Source organism: Mytilus galloprovincialis, chromosome 2 (genome assembly GCF_965363235.1).
Source record: "Mytilus galloprovincialis chromosome 2, xbMytGall1.hap1.1, whole genome shotgun sequence".
Classification (NCBI taxonomy): domain Eukaryota; kingdom Metazoa; phylum Mollusca; class Bivalvia; order Mytilida; family Mytilidae; genus Mytilus; species Mytilus galloprovincialis.
The window spans coordinates 82,489,785-82,507,015 of NC_134839.1; the positions used below are offsets into that span (position 1 = coordinate 82,489,785).

Here is a 17,231-nt window from a genome sequence, read left to right on the forward strand (position 1 = left end):
AAATAAGAATTATATTTAACATGAAAAGTAAACAAATATTTGCTAGTTAAATTAACATAGAGAGAAGTTAAATGTTGTTAAGGATTTATTGGAATTTTAATTTACTGGATGTGGGCCATTGTTTTTAAAGTTGTTTTTATTTGATATGGAACTCAGGTCATTTAATCAATATACCCAACAAAAGGGAGTCAAAAAGTCAACTAAGATGCAAAACATTCAATGTAAAAATACCAAATGTTTTGATGTAGATAGAATGGTTATTTTCAAAAGTACTTTGATGGATTTCGTGTTGCACAATCTTTAGCTTTATATAAATGTTGTGTTTTGTATACTGCTGTTTGTCTTTTCGGTTGTTTTTCGTTTTTTGCTGTGACGTCAGTTTGTTTTTGACTCATTAGTTTGAACACCCCTTTGGTATCTTTCGGGTCTTTTTTCCTCTCGAAGAGAGTTCACTGATTATGATAAAGCGTTTCATACAGTTGATTAATTTATTCTGGATCTGCCACTGAAACAGGATTTTATTTTGGTAAGGGGATACAATATGATGGGAACTTTTAAAAAAAATATGTTGCCTACACCCCCCCCCCCCCAAAATGTGTTCAGTTTAATAATTTGTTGCCTACCCCCACCCCCCAAATGTGTTCAGTTTAATAATTTGTTGCCTACCCCCACCCCCCAAATGTGTTCAGTTTAATAATTTGTTGCCTACCCCCACCCCCCAAATGTGTTCAGTTTAATACTTTGATTAATGGTGTTTATAAGTCAGTAAATAATTCAATTCCCAATGTCTCCTTAAGTAATGTTCTTCACATTTAACAGTCAATAAGTGATGACATTTTATACAATATAGACTTCTAGATTAATATGGAGATGTGTCTAGTTCAGTAGCTGTGTATATATTCTTTATACTGGATTAAATGTAAAAAGATATCAATACACAATCTTTACATACTTGTATGGTTTGTACTTGTTCAAGGAGAAGTTTTAGAGGATTCTTAAGATGAGTATATCATTGGTAGAGCCAGAGGTTCCAAGGAATATTATAATCATAATCACTGATTATTCCCCTTGATAGGAGAAAATATAACATAACATGCCTCATTTCACCTATTTTGTACTGAAGATGTTCAATAGACTTTAAATATAAGCAGTTGTACAGCTCGGCCTTTTTGTTGAAAAATAAATATTTGAATTAAACTTTTTGCACTTCTGTTACCTACCTAAAAGGTTTTAAAATATGAAATTAAAATATTTACTTAAGAGTAGTCATCTTTGAAGCTAGGCTGTGATTCAGTATTAAATATTGCATACAAACAACACTTGTGAAACTTTTTCATATTACATCATAAGTTTAACTATTGATTATGAGCCACTAATTGGTTTAATTGGCCAATAAAAAGTTTGTACTAATATTTAAATGAAGTATTATGACATTCTCCAATATGAGTAGAACTTTATAAAATGGTTTTACAAGGCCATATTTAAGTTCTCAAAGCCCTGTAACTCCCTTCCTTAAAAAATATTTAATTATAAGTTAAGTTATCATTTTTTGTTAGTTCTGCTATTCCCTCCTTCCCCTCTTGAAAAATTAAAAAACACATTGAGACTATTGAATCGATTAGACTTGATAAACACCTGGAATAAGGTCAATGATTATATTTTAGTCTCCCTACTGTTATCACATGCATATGTAATGATCTGACTATATCACATTATAAATGTAAAATATATTAATTTTAATATTTTACTTAACTTGCAAATTATGTTTATTCTAGACCCTGTGAAAAAAGCTATCTACCTTGCTGAAAGGAAATTAATATTTGATTTGGATGTTGATCACTTTTGCATATGTTGTATTCTATATAAATTGTATTTTAAATATGTAATTAAAGAATTTTAAAAATTTTCATATATTTGAAATGAAAGTAGTGAACAAAATATCCATTTAAAAAGTGAGCACATTGATCCTTTTTAAAGTATGAATTCTGATTTCTGTTACTTATTTTAGATTGGAAAATATTTCTGTTCCTAATACAGGGATATTTAATTTTGTCATATGTATTGCTTCAGGAAAGATTTAAACAAATTTGAACAAATAGATTAAGGTTTCATGAAAAAGGATCTTTAAATCATCAGTTGAAATAGACCTCCATTTTTTATCTACTTATATTATTAGCTTGTATCGGTAGCTATTGTAGAGCATATAAATGAAATAGAAAATGTATAATTGTTTAATGTGTTGATTAGCATTTAACTGGATTACCTGTACGTCACAGTTTAAATTGGCACCCAAGGAAGCATTTGATCATTGACGATATTCTTAACAACCACAAATTGAAAGGAAATTCAAATTCAATAGTACATATTTTGTGTTAAAGGAATTTAAATTTAAACCAGTGACTCGGAAGAATTATCAATTGTTTAAATGTTTCTGGTCATTAATCAACTTGATACAAAAAGATAGAAATTGAAAGAAAACTTGTCATTATTCTAACGATAGTGTTATATTGTGTGATACCATTTTTCTCTTTGGGATTGGATTTCTTCGTCATTTTGGCCCTGACAACAGAAAAACAGAACTTGAATTTTTTGTGAGATTGTCTCCTATTTTGACATTGTCCTTTGGATTTTTTGTTAAACAGATTGATGCAAATTTAAAGCTTTATTGTGTTGAAGTATTTAGACACATTTCTGTGGAACTGGTGACTGTGGATATTGACCAGTGATTGGATATTGACGGGTAAATTCTTGAACTAAGGTGAAGGTAGGAAGGTGAGAGATTGAACTGAACGTTTTTCTTTTTGAATAAAAAAGAGTAAATGAATTAGAAAATATATAGGCCTTTTAGAAATATGGCCATGAAAGTTGACAACAGCCCATATTACCAAAAACTGCCATCCATTGACCTTGGTTTTGAAGGTCGATCAAAGGTCAATTCTTTGGATAATGTGCAGTACCGACCAGGCGGAGGGAATAAGCAAATTATTAACCAGAAACTAAAATGGAATTCACAGGCCAAAGTAGGTTCCTTGGATGACCGTCATCTACAATTAAAACGACCTCAGAGTTACCATAGTGATGGAACAAAAGACATTAGTGCAATTAAATTTCCCAAAATATATCAAGATAGATTAAATTTTACAAATGCAAGAAATGGATGGGAACACTTACAACATAATGAAGAGGGAACATATGCCATGGTCAAAAATAAAAAGTATTATGCCAAACCAAAGGTTGGATCTTTTGACAATGTTCATCATAGTCCTGGTGGAGGAGACGTAAAAATTCTCAGTGATCGCCTAGAATGGCAAGCTGGTGCAAAAGTAGGTTCGTTAAATAATGTCACTCATGAACCTGGTGGGGGACAAGTTATTATTCCAACAGAGAGAATTCAGTGGAATGCACAATCAAAAGTTGGATCTTTGGATAATCGGCATTTTCAGCCTCCTGGTGGAAATGTTCAAATACACAACGAAAAACTTAAATGGAAACCAAATTCTAAAGTAGATGCTAAAAATGCAAGTTATAGTCCTAAAGGTGGTGATGTCAAAATTGTCAGCGAAAAGTTGAAGTGGGAAACACATGCAAAAGTTGGATCCTTAGAAAATGCTGGCTATAAACCCAAAACTAATGATATAAATATAGTAAATGAGCGATTAAACTGGGAGGTCTCACCACGCATAGGATCATTAGACAATGTTTACCATACGCCCGGAGGAGGTAATGTGACAGTAAGAGGTGAACGCCTTCAGTGGCAGGGAAATCCAAAAGTCGGCTCTATGGACAATGTCCATCATGTCCCTGGTGGTGGTGATAAACATATCATTAGTGAGACACCGCATTGGGATGCCAGACCAAAGATTGGATCATTGGAGATCGCAAAAACATACAAACCAGGTGGAGGAAATATTCAGATTGTTAACGAAACTCCCAGATGGCAAGCACATCCAAAAATAGATTCTCTAGGCAATGTAACACATCGTGCAGGAGGAGGAAACGTACAAATTGTGGACAATTCTCTAGAATGGAATACATCAGCAAAAGTGGGATCACTAGATAATGTGGCTCATCATGCAGGCGGAGGATCCTTAAAAATTCCAATGAAAATTTGGCCCTATCCCAAAGGCAGTATGGATGAACTTCCCTCGCCAGTAACAGGTGAACGTCATAGTTTAAACTGTAGACATTGTCGATCAAGACAACAAACACAATGGTCTAGGTGGTCAATGAAATCATTGGGTAGTGGTCAAACTTTAGGGAAGTCTCAAAGTTCAATACGACCAACCTCTATTCCATAAGATCGTAAGTCAGAGCTTGCGAATTATGACTAACAGGCATGGTTGTTATATTTTGGCTTTCTAAGGTTGAGGCTAACTTCTGAGAGGGAGAAAGATAAGGTGTTAATTTACATAGTTTCCTTTCCGGTTAATGGCATTAACACTTTCATTTAAAGCAACCAAACTAGAGAGGTGATGAAAGATAAATTTTGTATATATAACTAAGATGATAAGAAATTTTGAAAATACGACTAAGATTAGAAATTTTGTAAATACGTCTAAGATTAGAAATTTTGTAAATACGACTAAGATTGGAAATTTTGTAAATACCATTAAGATTAGAAATTTTATAAATACAACTAAGGTTAGAAATTTGGTAAATAGGACTTCAGATTCGATTAGTTTGTGAATATGACACAGATTTAATACCACCAAGATTCTTATTTTTTGTAAATTTGATTTAAGATACTAATTGTGTTAATACAACTGAAATTCTTCTTCCAACCTAAGCCAAAGCTCATCACGTTTAATAAGTCTTTTATGACCCCATTTGTATGAACATTGCTCTAACTAGTTATACATCCACAACAATTGAAAGTTCTACCAATTTGGTTCCTTGACGATTCTGTTCAGAATTACTGTGCTTATCCAGTGACCTTTGGGGTATCACAATAGCAATGGCTCAAACAGTTTACCAAATTGCAGTTAGATTTCTTCTCCAACTAACTGATCAACTGGTAAAATATTTTAGTAGATTGCTCAAGTGAAATGTTGTTAGTATGAAGTGAGTGCTGTAAAATCAAAAGTAATACTTACCATCCAGATCCAGTTAGTTGATATCTTTGTCATATGTTTCAAACACAAAAATGACTTACTATAATATGAGTCACTGAATAAGAAGGTCTAATTTTGACATGGAAACTTCTATCATAAATAGATTTTATAAATAAATAGTTGAAAACATTGTTTTGTAAGTCTATAATTAATAGCTCCGTTTTCCAACAACAAGTAAGTGCATAATTGTAATTTGGATTTTTTTTTCTAAAGCAATTACTTATCTGCTACCATTAAAGGGAAATAATTTACATTACTGAAAATCAGCAAAATGTTGTCACAATTTTTGTCTGACAAATATCAACTTTCCTCATTTAATTTGTTTGTAACATTACTTTTATGATTATTAAACTTTTATCCTCTGTTTTGAAAAGAAACAATGAAATTTATTTTTAAGATGATTAAAATTTTGAAAAAAATTGTAGGCAAAATCAGAAGCCAGGTATCATTGATTAATTTTTTAGTGTACAATAACTCAATAAAAATTATTTCCCTTTAATGCCAGCAGATCAGTAATTTGTATAGAAAATATTATACGAATCATAATTACACAATAACTTTGTCTTAGAAGACAAAGCTATAAAATATACATCTACAAAACAATGGTTTGAACTATTTATTTATAAAATCTATTTATGATAGAAGTTTCCATGTCAAAATTAGACCTTCTTTTTCATTGACTCATACTATAGTAAGTCATTTTTGTGTTTGAAACAAATGACAAAGATATCAACTAACTGGATCTGGATGGTAAGTATTACTTTTGATTTCACAGCACTCACTTCATACTAACAACATTTCACTTGAGCAATCTGCTAAAACATTTTACCAGTTGATCAGTTAGTTGGAGAAGAAATCTAACTGCAATTTGGTAAACTGTTTTGGCCATTGCTATTGTGATACCCCAAAGGTCACTGGATAAGCACTGTAAGAGTTCCTTTTAAAATGGAACCAAATAAGTATTGTTCAATCTATAGGACCACAAATAGAATTAATTGATCTGGTTTTTTTCTCCCTCTCATTAGCAGTTAATGAAATTTAAGTTATATTCATTATATTAATATATTTGAGTGATACTGGAATTTTGTTAACACTGATAATCTTATTAATTTTTAAAAGGACCTAGACATCTGTTGGTTAAGTATCATTGCCATCATACCATATCTCAGTATTTTATATATTTAGTTCAAGTTTATAAGTATATGTCAAACAATTCATGGATTTAAAAGATTTTGTTAAAGATTTTGTAAGTATTATGATATCTATCAGAGCTCAGGATAGTACTGACTGAACTTATTACCCCTCTAACAAAACTAGCATTTCATTATATAGCTTGCATTATAATTTGGCATAATTTGACATAAAGGTATATAAACAAAAAAATCACTGAAATCAGATTATAAGATGATGATTTGTTTGTTGCTCAATTTATCACATACCTGAGGTTCAAATCATTAGTATTTTCTATTTTTTTCCTTTAAAAGCCAGGTCAAAGAACTCACCAAGAGGCATGTATTTCAATTTTTTATAAAAACTTTTTGATAGCTCAGAGTCACTGCCAGACAATTATATTAGAGAGAAATCACCAAAAGAACAATTTGTTTTAGTCCTTTGGTCACAAATGGATATTTAGTCTCATTTCAAATCATACCATAACTTGTATTACTCCTTATAATTTTATCGTGTCTTGAGGATTTATCATTGCTAACCAAACTAGAATGAGTTGACTAAACAAACCATTTTCTTTTGTCTATCTTGGTTTTTTATGCCCCACCTAGGGGCATTATGTCCCGCTTAAGGCTAAAGTTTTTGGTCAGATGGTTTTTGATGAAGTTGAAACTTAGTACACATGTTCCCTATGATATGATCATTCTTTTTTTAATGCCAAATTAGAGTTCTTACCTCAATATCACAGTCCACTGAGCATAGAAAATGATCGTGCAAGTGGGGCATCCTTTACTTTGGACAAATTCTTGATTATGCATAATTTCCTAATATATAATTATAAAGAACACAAAACAATTTAACCTCAAAGGTTGGCAAGGGTCTAATACAGATTAAAAACAACTTGGCCTTATAGAAAATAAATGAAAATTGTCATAATTAAGTGTAATTAACTTCTAATGCCTTAACATCACATGGTGTTAGTTATGAAGCAATAATAGAACTTCATCTTGATTTTCCACATACATTTTTTCTCATGGTGTTTCAGTAAATAAAACAACAGTAATGTCAATAACAAGATACCCACAAAGAAGGTGACATTTGCTTCTATTTATTCCTAGCAAGTATTTATCCACTTGTACAATTTTGCTATTTTTAAAGGTTTTATCAATAAATTACACTTGTTTTTATCCCTGTCGTTTGGTCATTTGTGGATAAGTTGTCTTGTTGACAATAATACCTTTTCTTATGGTATTTTTGTAATATTTAAGAGTCAATTATATGGCTAAACTTTAGAGTCATTCTTTTTTTTTTTTATCTCTGTGAAATATATTATTATATTTAAGTAAATTGATGACTGACACTACTCTACAAGTTTATAATCTGTATGAGTTGTTCTTTTGGTGTGATGTTTTCTCTGAAAATTTAATTTTCACCATTTTACAACTTTTTAATTCTTTTTTTTTTGTCACTTATAATTTAATACCACATTTTAAATTCACATGCTCAATAGGGTAAAACTACATTTTGTTAATTCCTTTAATCCTATATTTATCTAAAGACAAACTACTAAATTTTATTTTAAGCCATCTTTGTGGCTTACAATTATTACTAATTGCACTATAGAAAGTTGCCTATCATGCTAGCTTTTCTTGGTGTTTGTCATATTTTTACCATCTCAAGATAATATTACTTTCTTTAACCTTTCTTAAACATTAATAATAAGAAGGTATAGATGAAAAAAGTGTAAAAAGGCTCAAATACTCAAGTAGTCAACTTTGAATGTTTCCTAAAAAGGCAATTTTAATGCTAGATAGAATATATATGGTCATATAAATCTGTCTATCTGAAATATAGTTCACAATAACTTTACATTCACATATGAGTTTGGCAATCATATTATTTTAGCACTTACAAACATTAAGAGTGAAACATTTAAAATGTCCAAGCTTTTTACATAGATTTATGTAGCTCCTTATTGAGGGGGGGTCCAAACTAGGGAATGTTAGCTATAGGAGCGGGACGTTTAACCTTCTTTGGATTCACCATATGTTTAGCTCCTTAAGGGGGATAGGGGGTCTGAGACTTCTCCATAACTCCAAGTCTAGATCTCTCTGTAGTTGTGAATAAAAAAATAATGATAATAATTTCCTAATACGTATGTACAGCTTTTATAAATAGCGTAAAAGTATGTTAAGGATCTTTTAAACTTAAATTGGAGATGTATAACTCTTTAGTATATATATACACCACTGATTATGACATTTGGTTGTTCATTGTTAACATTTTGTTATTTGGTGAGTTTTAGGAGATCTTATAAATGGAAAGTCACTCCTAATATTCATGCAGGAACATTCATTTCAATGTTTTATTGGTGCAAAGTAGGTGAGACATATCTCATATCTCTTATGTTGACAGATTACAGTTAAAGAGAGCATTTAAATTCATTCAAATGTGTGTATTGCATGCTTTTAGCCAAAATAAATTCTATAATGTAATCCTCAAAGTATACAAACACCATTCTGGTAATAAGTTTTATATCAATGCATAGTTACCTTATTTATTTATACTAATAATATTTATATTACTTTAAAAAGATATAAATTCTTTAAATTATTTGGGTGTAAATAATATATATAGGCACTTCAAGGGAAAGATAATCTTTAGACACAACATCTTAAATAAAATCCAGTAGTTTGGAAATAATTTTAGTAACTACAAACATGTATAAGAAATTTAAAATAATTTTTATTAAAACATAATAAGGTTTAAATTATTATTTTTGAAGTTTGACTCCTCATATTTGACATGTGCTTTACATGATCCATGACAAGGATATTCAGTTCAATGTAATTTATAGATCATGTGCTTTTATTGTAATTGGTCCCTTTAAACATTTTAAAAGGATATTACAAATACAATAAAGAAATCTATTTTTTCTGATCGATTTAATCATTATATTTAACAGCCATGTCATTCAAATCAGCATAATAACCTTCAAGAATTTAAATAAGAAAATCATTTTCTTGTCTATATACAAGTATTTTCTTCCAAAAGGTTTCTATATTACTATGTTATCAGCTACATAAGAATATGCATTTTAATGCATTATGACAAATAAAAGCCTAATAGTTTCTTTGTACCTGGAGCTTTGATTGGCATAATGTTGTAAACGACATAACCCAAATAACAGTTTTCGTCTGACAATAAATTGTTTAAAAATATTAATGAAGGTTCTCTTTAAATCACAAGTTCTCTTTAGATAAAACCTCAATCACACTGTAGGATGTATAATGTTTTGACTGATGAAATAAAATATCTGTTTTGAAGAAGAAAATAAACAATAAACATCATATTAACCAATTGAAACAAATAATTTGAAAGCCTGTTAAGGGTAGATAATTGCAAAACTTCCCTGGGAAAATCACAAATGCATGGTCCTTTTAAAATCATGATTGCAAGCATTACATAATCAGGGCTGATAAACCTTCTCCACTGCCTAAACCATAAAATATTATACATAATGCAATTGACATACAGAAAACTTCTCAAAGAACTTGTTAGAAAATCCTCAAAAGGTGACAACTGCTACCAAACTTTTGGGGAAAATCATTTGTGATCCATTTAAACAATTTTGGTTTGTTTAATAAGTGTCACCATCATTATGGAAAGCATGGAACTTGATCAAAAACAGCTATTTGGGGAAAAGTTCCCATATTAATTCCCTTTGATTATTACCTTTGCTAACCAAGACTGAATATACTTGGTCACATTTTTTTCTTTTAAAGAAATCAGAAAAAAAAAGAAAAAAATCTGACAATTCTATAGGTACCAAACTTTTGAAAAAAATAGTGAGTTGACATTTTGTCTTTGTGTTGTCAGGAGAACATAATATCTGTTTAAAATATTTAAACTTTGAACACTGCTTGACTTTTTCCAATGACATTTTGGATGGTCGACTGATAATATATACTGGTAACTAATCTTTGTACTAATTATAATTTGACTTTTACTAACAGGAAGGAGTCGGAACCCGAGCAGGTCGTCCGGGGTAGTTAGAAGTAAGTTTCTTTGTTTGTTGCTATGGAAACATAGATTGATAAGAATTTCACAGATTTATGCCTAATGCACATGTAGATATTGTATCCCCTGTTTTAATACACATGGAATGGAATATATCCTTTCACATTGGTTATTTTGGGTGAAGTTTTTCTTATTTTCCTTCATCTTTCATTCTTTTGGTTGACGCATATTATCACATTGTTTTTCTCCGCCTCCTTTCACACAGGGTAAACACTTGTCTGAATGACAAATGAAAATGGTGAGAAAAAGAAATCATCTGATGATATGGACAATGATACTTTTTCTTGGTTACTAGTTTCTATTTACATATGAATGCAAAACAGAACTGCTTTATCATAGAATTAAGCAATTTCCAACAATTCTTGCTTGTTTAATCTATTTCATCATATTTCATATACAGTACTTTAGTATTAATTTGGATAAAAAGTACATGTTGGATTGATTATTTCATTTACAACATTTTTTTTTTTAACTCTATTGAATTTGAAATAGAAGATATTATTCCAATATTTTCAGGACAGAATAGGCGTGTAATAGATTTTTCTGCCAATGTACTTAAAGTTCACTGAAAGATAAAATAAGGTTTGAAATACAAAAAAAAACTTAATGGTAAATGTAGACATTTTAGCACTATTAATTTCAATTGTTGTAAAGCTAGATTCTTCAAAGTATATATTGAACATAGATAGAATTTTTATCAATTTGATAGTTCATTATAGACCAATAGATCATTATAAACCAAATATTGGCTAGTCAAGTTTTTAGAGCCATTATTTAACCATGTATAGATTGTTCTGAAAGTGAATAAAATTAAGAAATGATAATTGATTATATGAAACATCAAGCTATTTTTGATATAGCTAGATTAAAGTCAACCAGCATAAAAAAGTTAGTGTACTGAGTGAAAATAACCCCAGAAGTTTAAAGTTCTAAAGCATCACATTCGTCTGGATTGTTTATACTGCCTAGATGTACATGGCTTATTATTTAACTCATTACAGGAATCTATACAACCAGTTTGTCAAACAAATACATTAATCAACATTTATATATGATTGCTTGGGGGTTTATATATATATTTGATTGGGATAAACATTCATCCACATATTTATGTAAGAATAGAGTAAAACCTTGTAATACTGATTTCTGGGCACTGCAAACTAGTGTCTTGTAGTTGTTTTTATGCAAGTACAAGTGTAAGCATCACATACTTCTTTAAACTCGTGTACACATTATTTTCGTTGTTCGTTGTAAGAAAAAAGGGGAAGATTCTTGTCCCAGTGTCATTGAGTGTTATATGTAATTATTGGATCATGATAACCAATGAAATAAATCATAAAGTAAGTTCTGTAAATAGGTTTGAAAAGCTTCTTTTGAATTCCCCTTCTGTCGATGGAACAAGCATAGACTGATTTGAAGTGGTAAAATAGAAAATCTAGCCAATTGGCTTAGACAGAACGTAAGTTTTGATTGTTGCTATGGGAATATGTATAAACTTATAAAATTGAGAATGGAAATGGGGAATGTGCCAAAGAGACAACAACCCGACCATAGAAAAAACAACAGCAGAAGGTCACCAACAGGTCTTCAATGTAGCGAGAAATTCCCGCACCCGGAGGCGTCCTTCAACTGGCCCCTAAATATATATAATTGATTGCCAGTTCAATCCCAGTAGCTTGTGCAGGTGCAATCGACTCCCAATCTTAATTAACTATGATTGTCAGTTTTCCTATCAAAGGTCATGGTTCTTTCTAGGCACTCTGGCTTCCTCCACCAATAAAAACTGGCTGCAACGAAATTATTCAAATGGCCCAAAAGGTGGCTCGAGTGTCTTCCTCCATCTTGGATTTTGAAGAAGCAGGCAACTTTGGTCTAGATATTTGATGAAGTGTGCAAATTTTGAGAGTTGTATGCAATTTATCTAAAAGACTTTTGATATAAATATAGAAAATTTTGGGTTTTATCATTACAGCTGTAATTTCTCAAAAACACCTTTTTTTCAACACTGCCAAATAAGGGGAGATAACTCAGATAAAGTAATTTTTATAATAGAAAGTGTTATGAATTTACCTATTTTGATATCTAGCAAGAAAACAAGTTCAGTGACCTATTTTTTCTTTTTCTTATCTGAAAGCATGTTATAAGAGCAATCTTCTCACATTCTATCTTAAAGTTCTGATAGTACGTTTTCTTTTTATCACACAAATTTGATTTTCCATGCATAATCTATACAAAATCTGACAATTTTGCACAACCTGTAGTGTGAAAAAAAGTCCTGTGACCCATACTTTTTGATATATTTTTATTTATGATAAAAACTTCATTTTGACAAGTTTTTAATTTTAATTAAGACTCCCTAGCCACCTTAAAAGTGATGTTAAAACACAAAAAATCGAACTCAAATGTATAATTGATGTAAAAAGCTGGGTAATTGACTTAACCAAAAGAAAGTAGTTTTGATAGCCACAGGAAAACATGGATAAGGTAAGCAGTTTCTCCACAGTTGTTTTAGCATGTAGGTTGTATAGGGGTTGCTTGAAATAATCTTCACTGTCAATGAAGATTAAGGGAAATATTTAACATTCAGAGAAATTCATTTCTTGTTTTCATATTGACATTGTAAAAACTGCCATCACAAAAGAACAGAAATATAAGGAGTAAAATAAACTTATAATTTGTAAGTTGGGGTATTAAAACATTCTATATTTAAGTTCACAGTAAAACTTAAACTGCATAAGCTGAGGTATTAAAACATGTTATATATACAAATTCACAGTATTGATTCAGTGGTGATCCAGGTTTTATTTTGAACTTCTGTTACTCAAAAGTACCTGCTACAAATGTATTATAATTATATACCATAATTGTATATAATAATTGACATTGTATATTTCCATGTTTACCATCTTGATAACATACTAGATGTCATTGTCAATTCTCTTCTGTTACCTATCATTTTACTTATGTTTGGAATTTAAGTTAAAACAAAGTATATTAATTGAAACAAAATATTTCATTTGCTATTGAAGTGCAGGCAGTGGAAACAATCTTTTGTTTTAGGATATGTTGGATTACACTGATTAAAAATGTACTAATGTAATTGGTCCTAATTTCAGATAGATTTATTGTTTACGTGTATCAATTTGCATTTTGGCAAAAAATATCAATATAGATAATAAATTAAAATAAATATTTGGTAAAATTTATGGATTCTGATTAACTGAGACCAAAGTCAAAAGGACACACTATTATTAGCTCTTAATTATTGGAAAATATAATAAAGGATAAAGATCATAGAGTAAATTGATTTTAATCTAATTTTAGTTGGTAATTAAATGATAAAACACAGGAAATTGTGCTTCATATAAAAAAAAATAATATCAAACCTTTTTTGTAGATACATGTACTATTGATTTTTGTTTCAGATTGATACTCAGAAATTGACATTTAAAGAAACAGCAAAACCTCGAACAGATACTGGAGTTGCTTCTGGGAAATCAAGACCAGACAGTGGAATAGAATGTGAGAAAACAGAAGCCTCTGTTTGAAAACAAACTGTTCTGTTTTTAATTTCATTCTTTTATTTCAATTAATACATGAGTTATTCCCCTTCTATTACAAATAGGAGAGAAATATATCTGTGTGCTATTGTTTCGAGAGGAAATTTAAAACTGAGTTTGAGTGAGCATCTGGGTAATTTAAGAACAAAAGAATTTTAAATGAAAAAAAAATAGTCTAGTTATTAAATTTCCTTTTCATACATAATCAAAATAAGGGGGGCTAGAGGATTTAAACCCTTTTAAATCAATTTGTAGTGATTGAATTTTTCGAATTTCTGATCATGAATATTTCATATGGAGTAATTGAATTTTCTTTCATATGAAGTACTAATTAAGTACATTAATCCTCTAGCCACCTCTTGAATCATAACTTTGTTTCAATGATGTTATTTTTTTGTAATTTCCAAAAGCTGCCATATTGATACTTGACACAAAGCTAGTTATCACCAGTAAATATATGTAGCACAGTATACTCATAGAAAATTATGTAGCCTAAATAAGTAGGGAAAAAGTTATATTTTGCAGCACCATACAAAAAAGAAAAAATCAGACTGAAAATGAAATTTCATAAATTTGCACATTATACAATATTTTAAGTCACACAGAAATGATCTAAACCTGATAATGAAACTAAATCAACGTAATCATCACTACATAGCCTTCAACTAGAACCACTGACTTAATAAGTAAATCTTGAACAACAGATACAGTTATCTCCCTTGCACAATTTGTATTGTATAATTCCTTGCCAGGTTTTAATATCTATAATACTATCTGTTCTGAAATTGTAAAATATTTATCTTTGTACTAGGTGATGTTGCCCTTTCATGAAAGCCTCATTAAATTCTAATTTTGGATGAAAATTTACAGCTTAAATATTAAAGAGTGTGTAATGCATAAGATTAACTTCATTTGTCTGTTAGGTGAAACACCTATTAAAGGCTGTTACACAGTTACAAGTATGGAAATGTCAAAAAGGATTTTCAGCCATCCTTTTCATGCTTGTCCCATCATTTGCAGTGGCAGATCCAGGGTGGGGGGGATTGGTTCTGAATGTTGGAACCCCCCATTTCTTATATGATCTATTTATTTGAATGGGATCATATGGCTGGAACCCCTCCCTGTTTGAAAATAACCCTGGTTTGATTGGCTAATGTTAGACTTTAAATGGTTGTTTATGAAGGCAATTCCACTTTTAGTAAAATTAAGTTTGTTATTGTTTGTTAACACACTATTATAAACTGTAAAGATTTTAAGTTAAATATCAGTGTTAGAATGAGATTCTTATAAATGGTATCTTGAGAGAAGATGAAAATTTTTGCACTGGATAAATCAAAAGTATATTATAAGTTTTGGAATGGCATTAATATATATCAGCACTATCATTTTTTTCTGTGCACAACTTTTTAGTATTCTAGACCTGACAATGCATATTATTGGTCTCAATCTTGATGTGATTAGGGTTCACTATTTTATTTATTATGACAAGGGAGACAACTCATTTTAATTGCAGTTTTCCTATCATATCATTTTTAAGATGTATCATAATCATAAAATTACTGCATAATGTGTATTATGTCGATATTGTTAAAAAAACCATAATTTAAGCATATATTTGCAAACGATGAACCACCAAAAAAATTTATAATACAAATACTACAAAAATAGTGCTTTCTTGATTATTGTATGATATTATGTAGTCAATGTAAATTTCATGTTTTCATTGAATTATTGAAATATATATGTAAAGTGCTTTAGGTGAAATAAAACCCCTTAAATCTGATTAAAACACAAGTTTTGAGAAAATTTGAATTGAAAAGCCCTATCCAGTAAAGTTATAATTTTTTATTTTGATGTGAATTTTTAATACAGTTTTCGAGCCAAAATATTTGTTTACCTGTATAGAGAATTTCAACTATTCAATTCTGTTGCATTGTTGCTTGTTTAGGTGATGTTTTTTATGATTGCTTCCATTACTGTATAACCATGTTAGAAGTGGAGTTATTATTATGTTATAATGTATGTGTCAAATATGGACTATAAAATACTTTTAATTAATACACAAGAAATGGAATGTCATTTAAGTTCATATCAAAATGTATATTTAATTAAATAGAAAAGGATAACAGTTCTATGTAAAATTGTACTGTTTTATACTAATTTACAGTCAATTTTTATTACAGAGTAAATTTCTTCATTAAAGATATCCTCAAGACACAATAAGCAGACTGAACATGTCATGATTTTTATATTTAAAAAAAGTTATTTCATGCAACTATTAACAATTAAACATTTATTCTAGAAAATGAATGATTATAAGCCAATCTGTTTCTGTTATTTTGAATTTAATATTGTAAATAAAAAATTATCAATTTGATTATAATTATTCTACTGTCACCAATTTTGGTGTGAAATGGCTAATTTAATTTTGAAAGAAGTTTTTATTTTTATTCAGATTAGGACCCCACATATGACAAATTCTATATTCTATCAAGTATTGAACTATTGAAATATTTATAAACCAGTCCTTAATTATGAACAAATTCAGTCTGCTTATAGCCAAAGATTTATATTTGTTGTCTACAATGCTTTTTATGGTTAATCTTTCTGCAATAAAGTCATCTGTCATTCTATATCTTTGTATTTTATCAGCTTTGTGAAAAGGCATGTATATTTGAGGGTTTTATTTGAATTAGAAGTTTTATTAGTGCAGGTTTTATAGGTTGGAAATGTAAAAAGGCATGTATATTTGAGGGATTTATTTAAATAAGAAGTTTTGTTAGTGCAGGTTATAGTGGTTGGAAATTAAAATTTTACTGATGTTTATTAATGACCTCTGTGGTTGAACTTAATTATTCAGTTCAAGCACAATTTCATTAAAGAAAGGCAAAATGGCATATGGGTTTTTACTATAAATGGAACAAATTGGTAAAAACGTCTCAAAGATATCCGGCATACAATTTCTGAAGAACAAGTGGTCTATAAAACTGTTCAACGAGACTGCATAGCAAATAAATATTCATTTAATTGTACTTATAGATAAGTAAACATACAAGTAGTAAGTGAAAAGATAAATCACAAAAATACAAAACTTAAAGTCTCTAAATGAAATAGCAAAATCAAAACTTAAACGCATCAAACAAATGGACAACAACAGCTGTCATATTCCTGACTTGGTAAAGGCATTTTCGTATGTTCTTAATTGTGGATTAAACTTTGTTTTATAGCCTGCAAAACATCTCACTTGAATGACAGTCATAAAATTCCATTATATTGACAACGATGTGTAAGCAAAACAAACAGACACAATAGG

The 17,231-nt window shown here is 29.9% G+C and overlaps 1 protein-coding gene across 8 annotated transcripts in view; it reads left to right on the forward strand.

Moving 5' to 3' along the window:
* Positions 1 to 16,551, forward strand: part of LOC143064600 (uncharacterized) — a 96,718-nt gene extending 80,167 nt beyond the window's left edge. For 7 of the 8 annotated variants that reach the window (XM_076237522.1, XM_076237526.1, XM_076237527.1 and 4 more), the window contains one exon: positions 13,784 to 16,551. In XM_076237522.1, the coding sequence (XP_076093637.1) occupies positions 13,784 to 13,906 (123 nt within the window). In that variant the 3' untranslated portion in view covers positions 13,907 to 16,551. Of the gene's footprint in view, positions 1 to 10,294; positions 10,337 to 13,783 lie in introns of all 8 variants that reach the window. The other variant, XM_076237525.1, reaches the window with a different exon arrangement.
* The last annotated feature ends 680 nt before the right edge of the window (positions 16,552 to 17,231 follow it).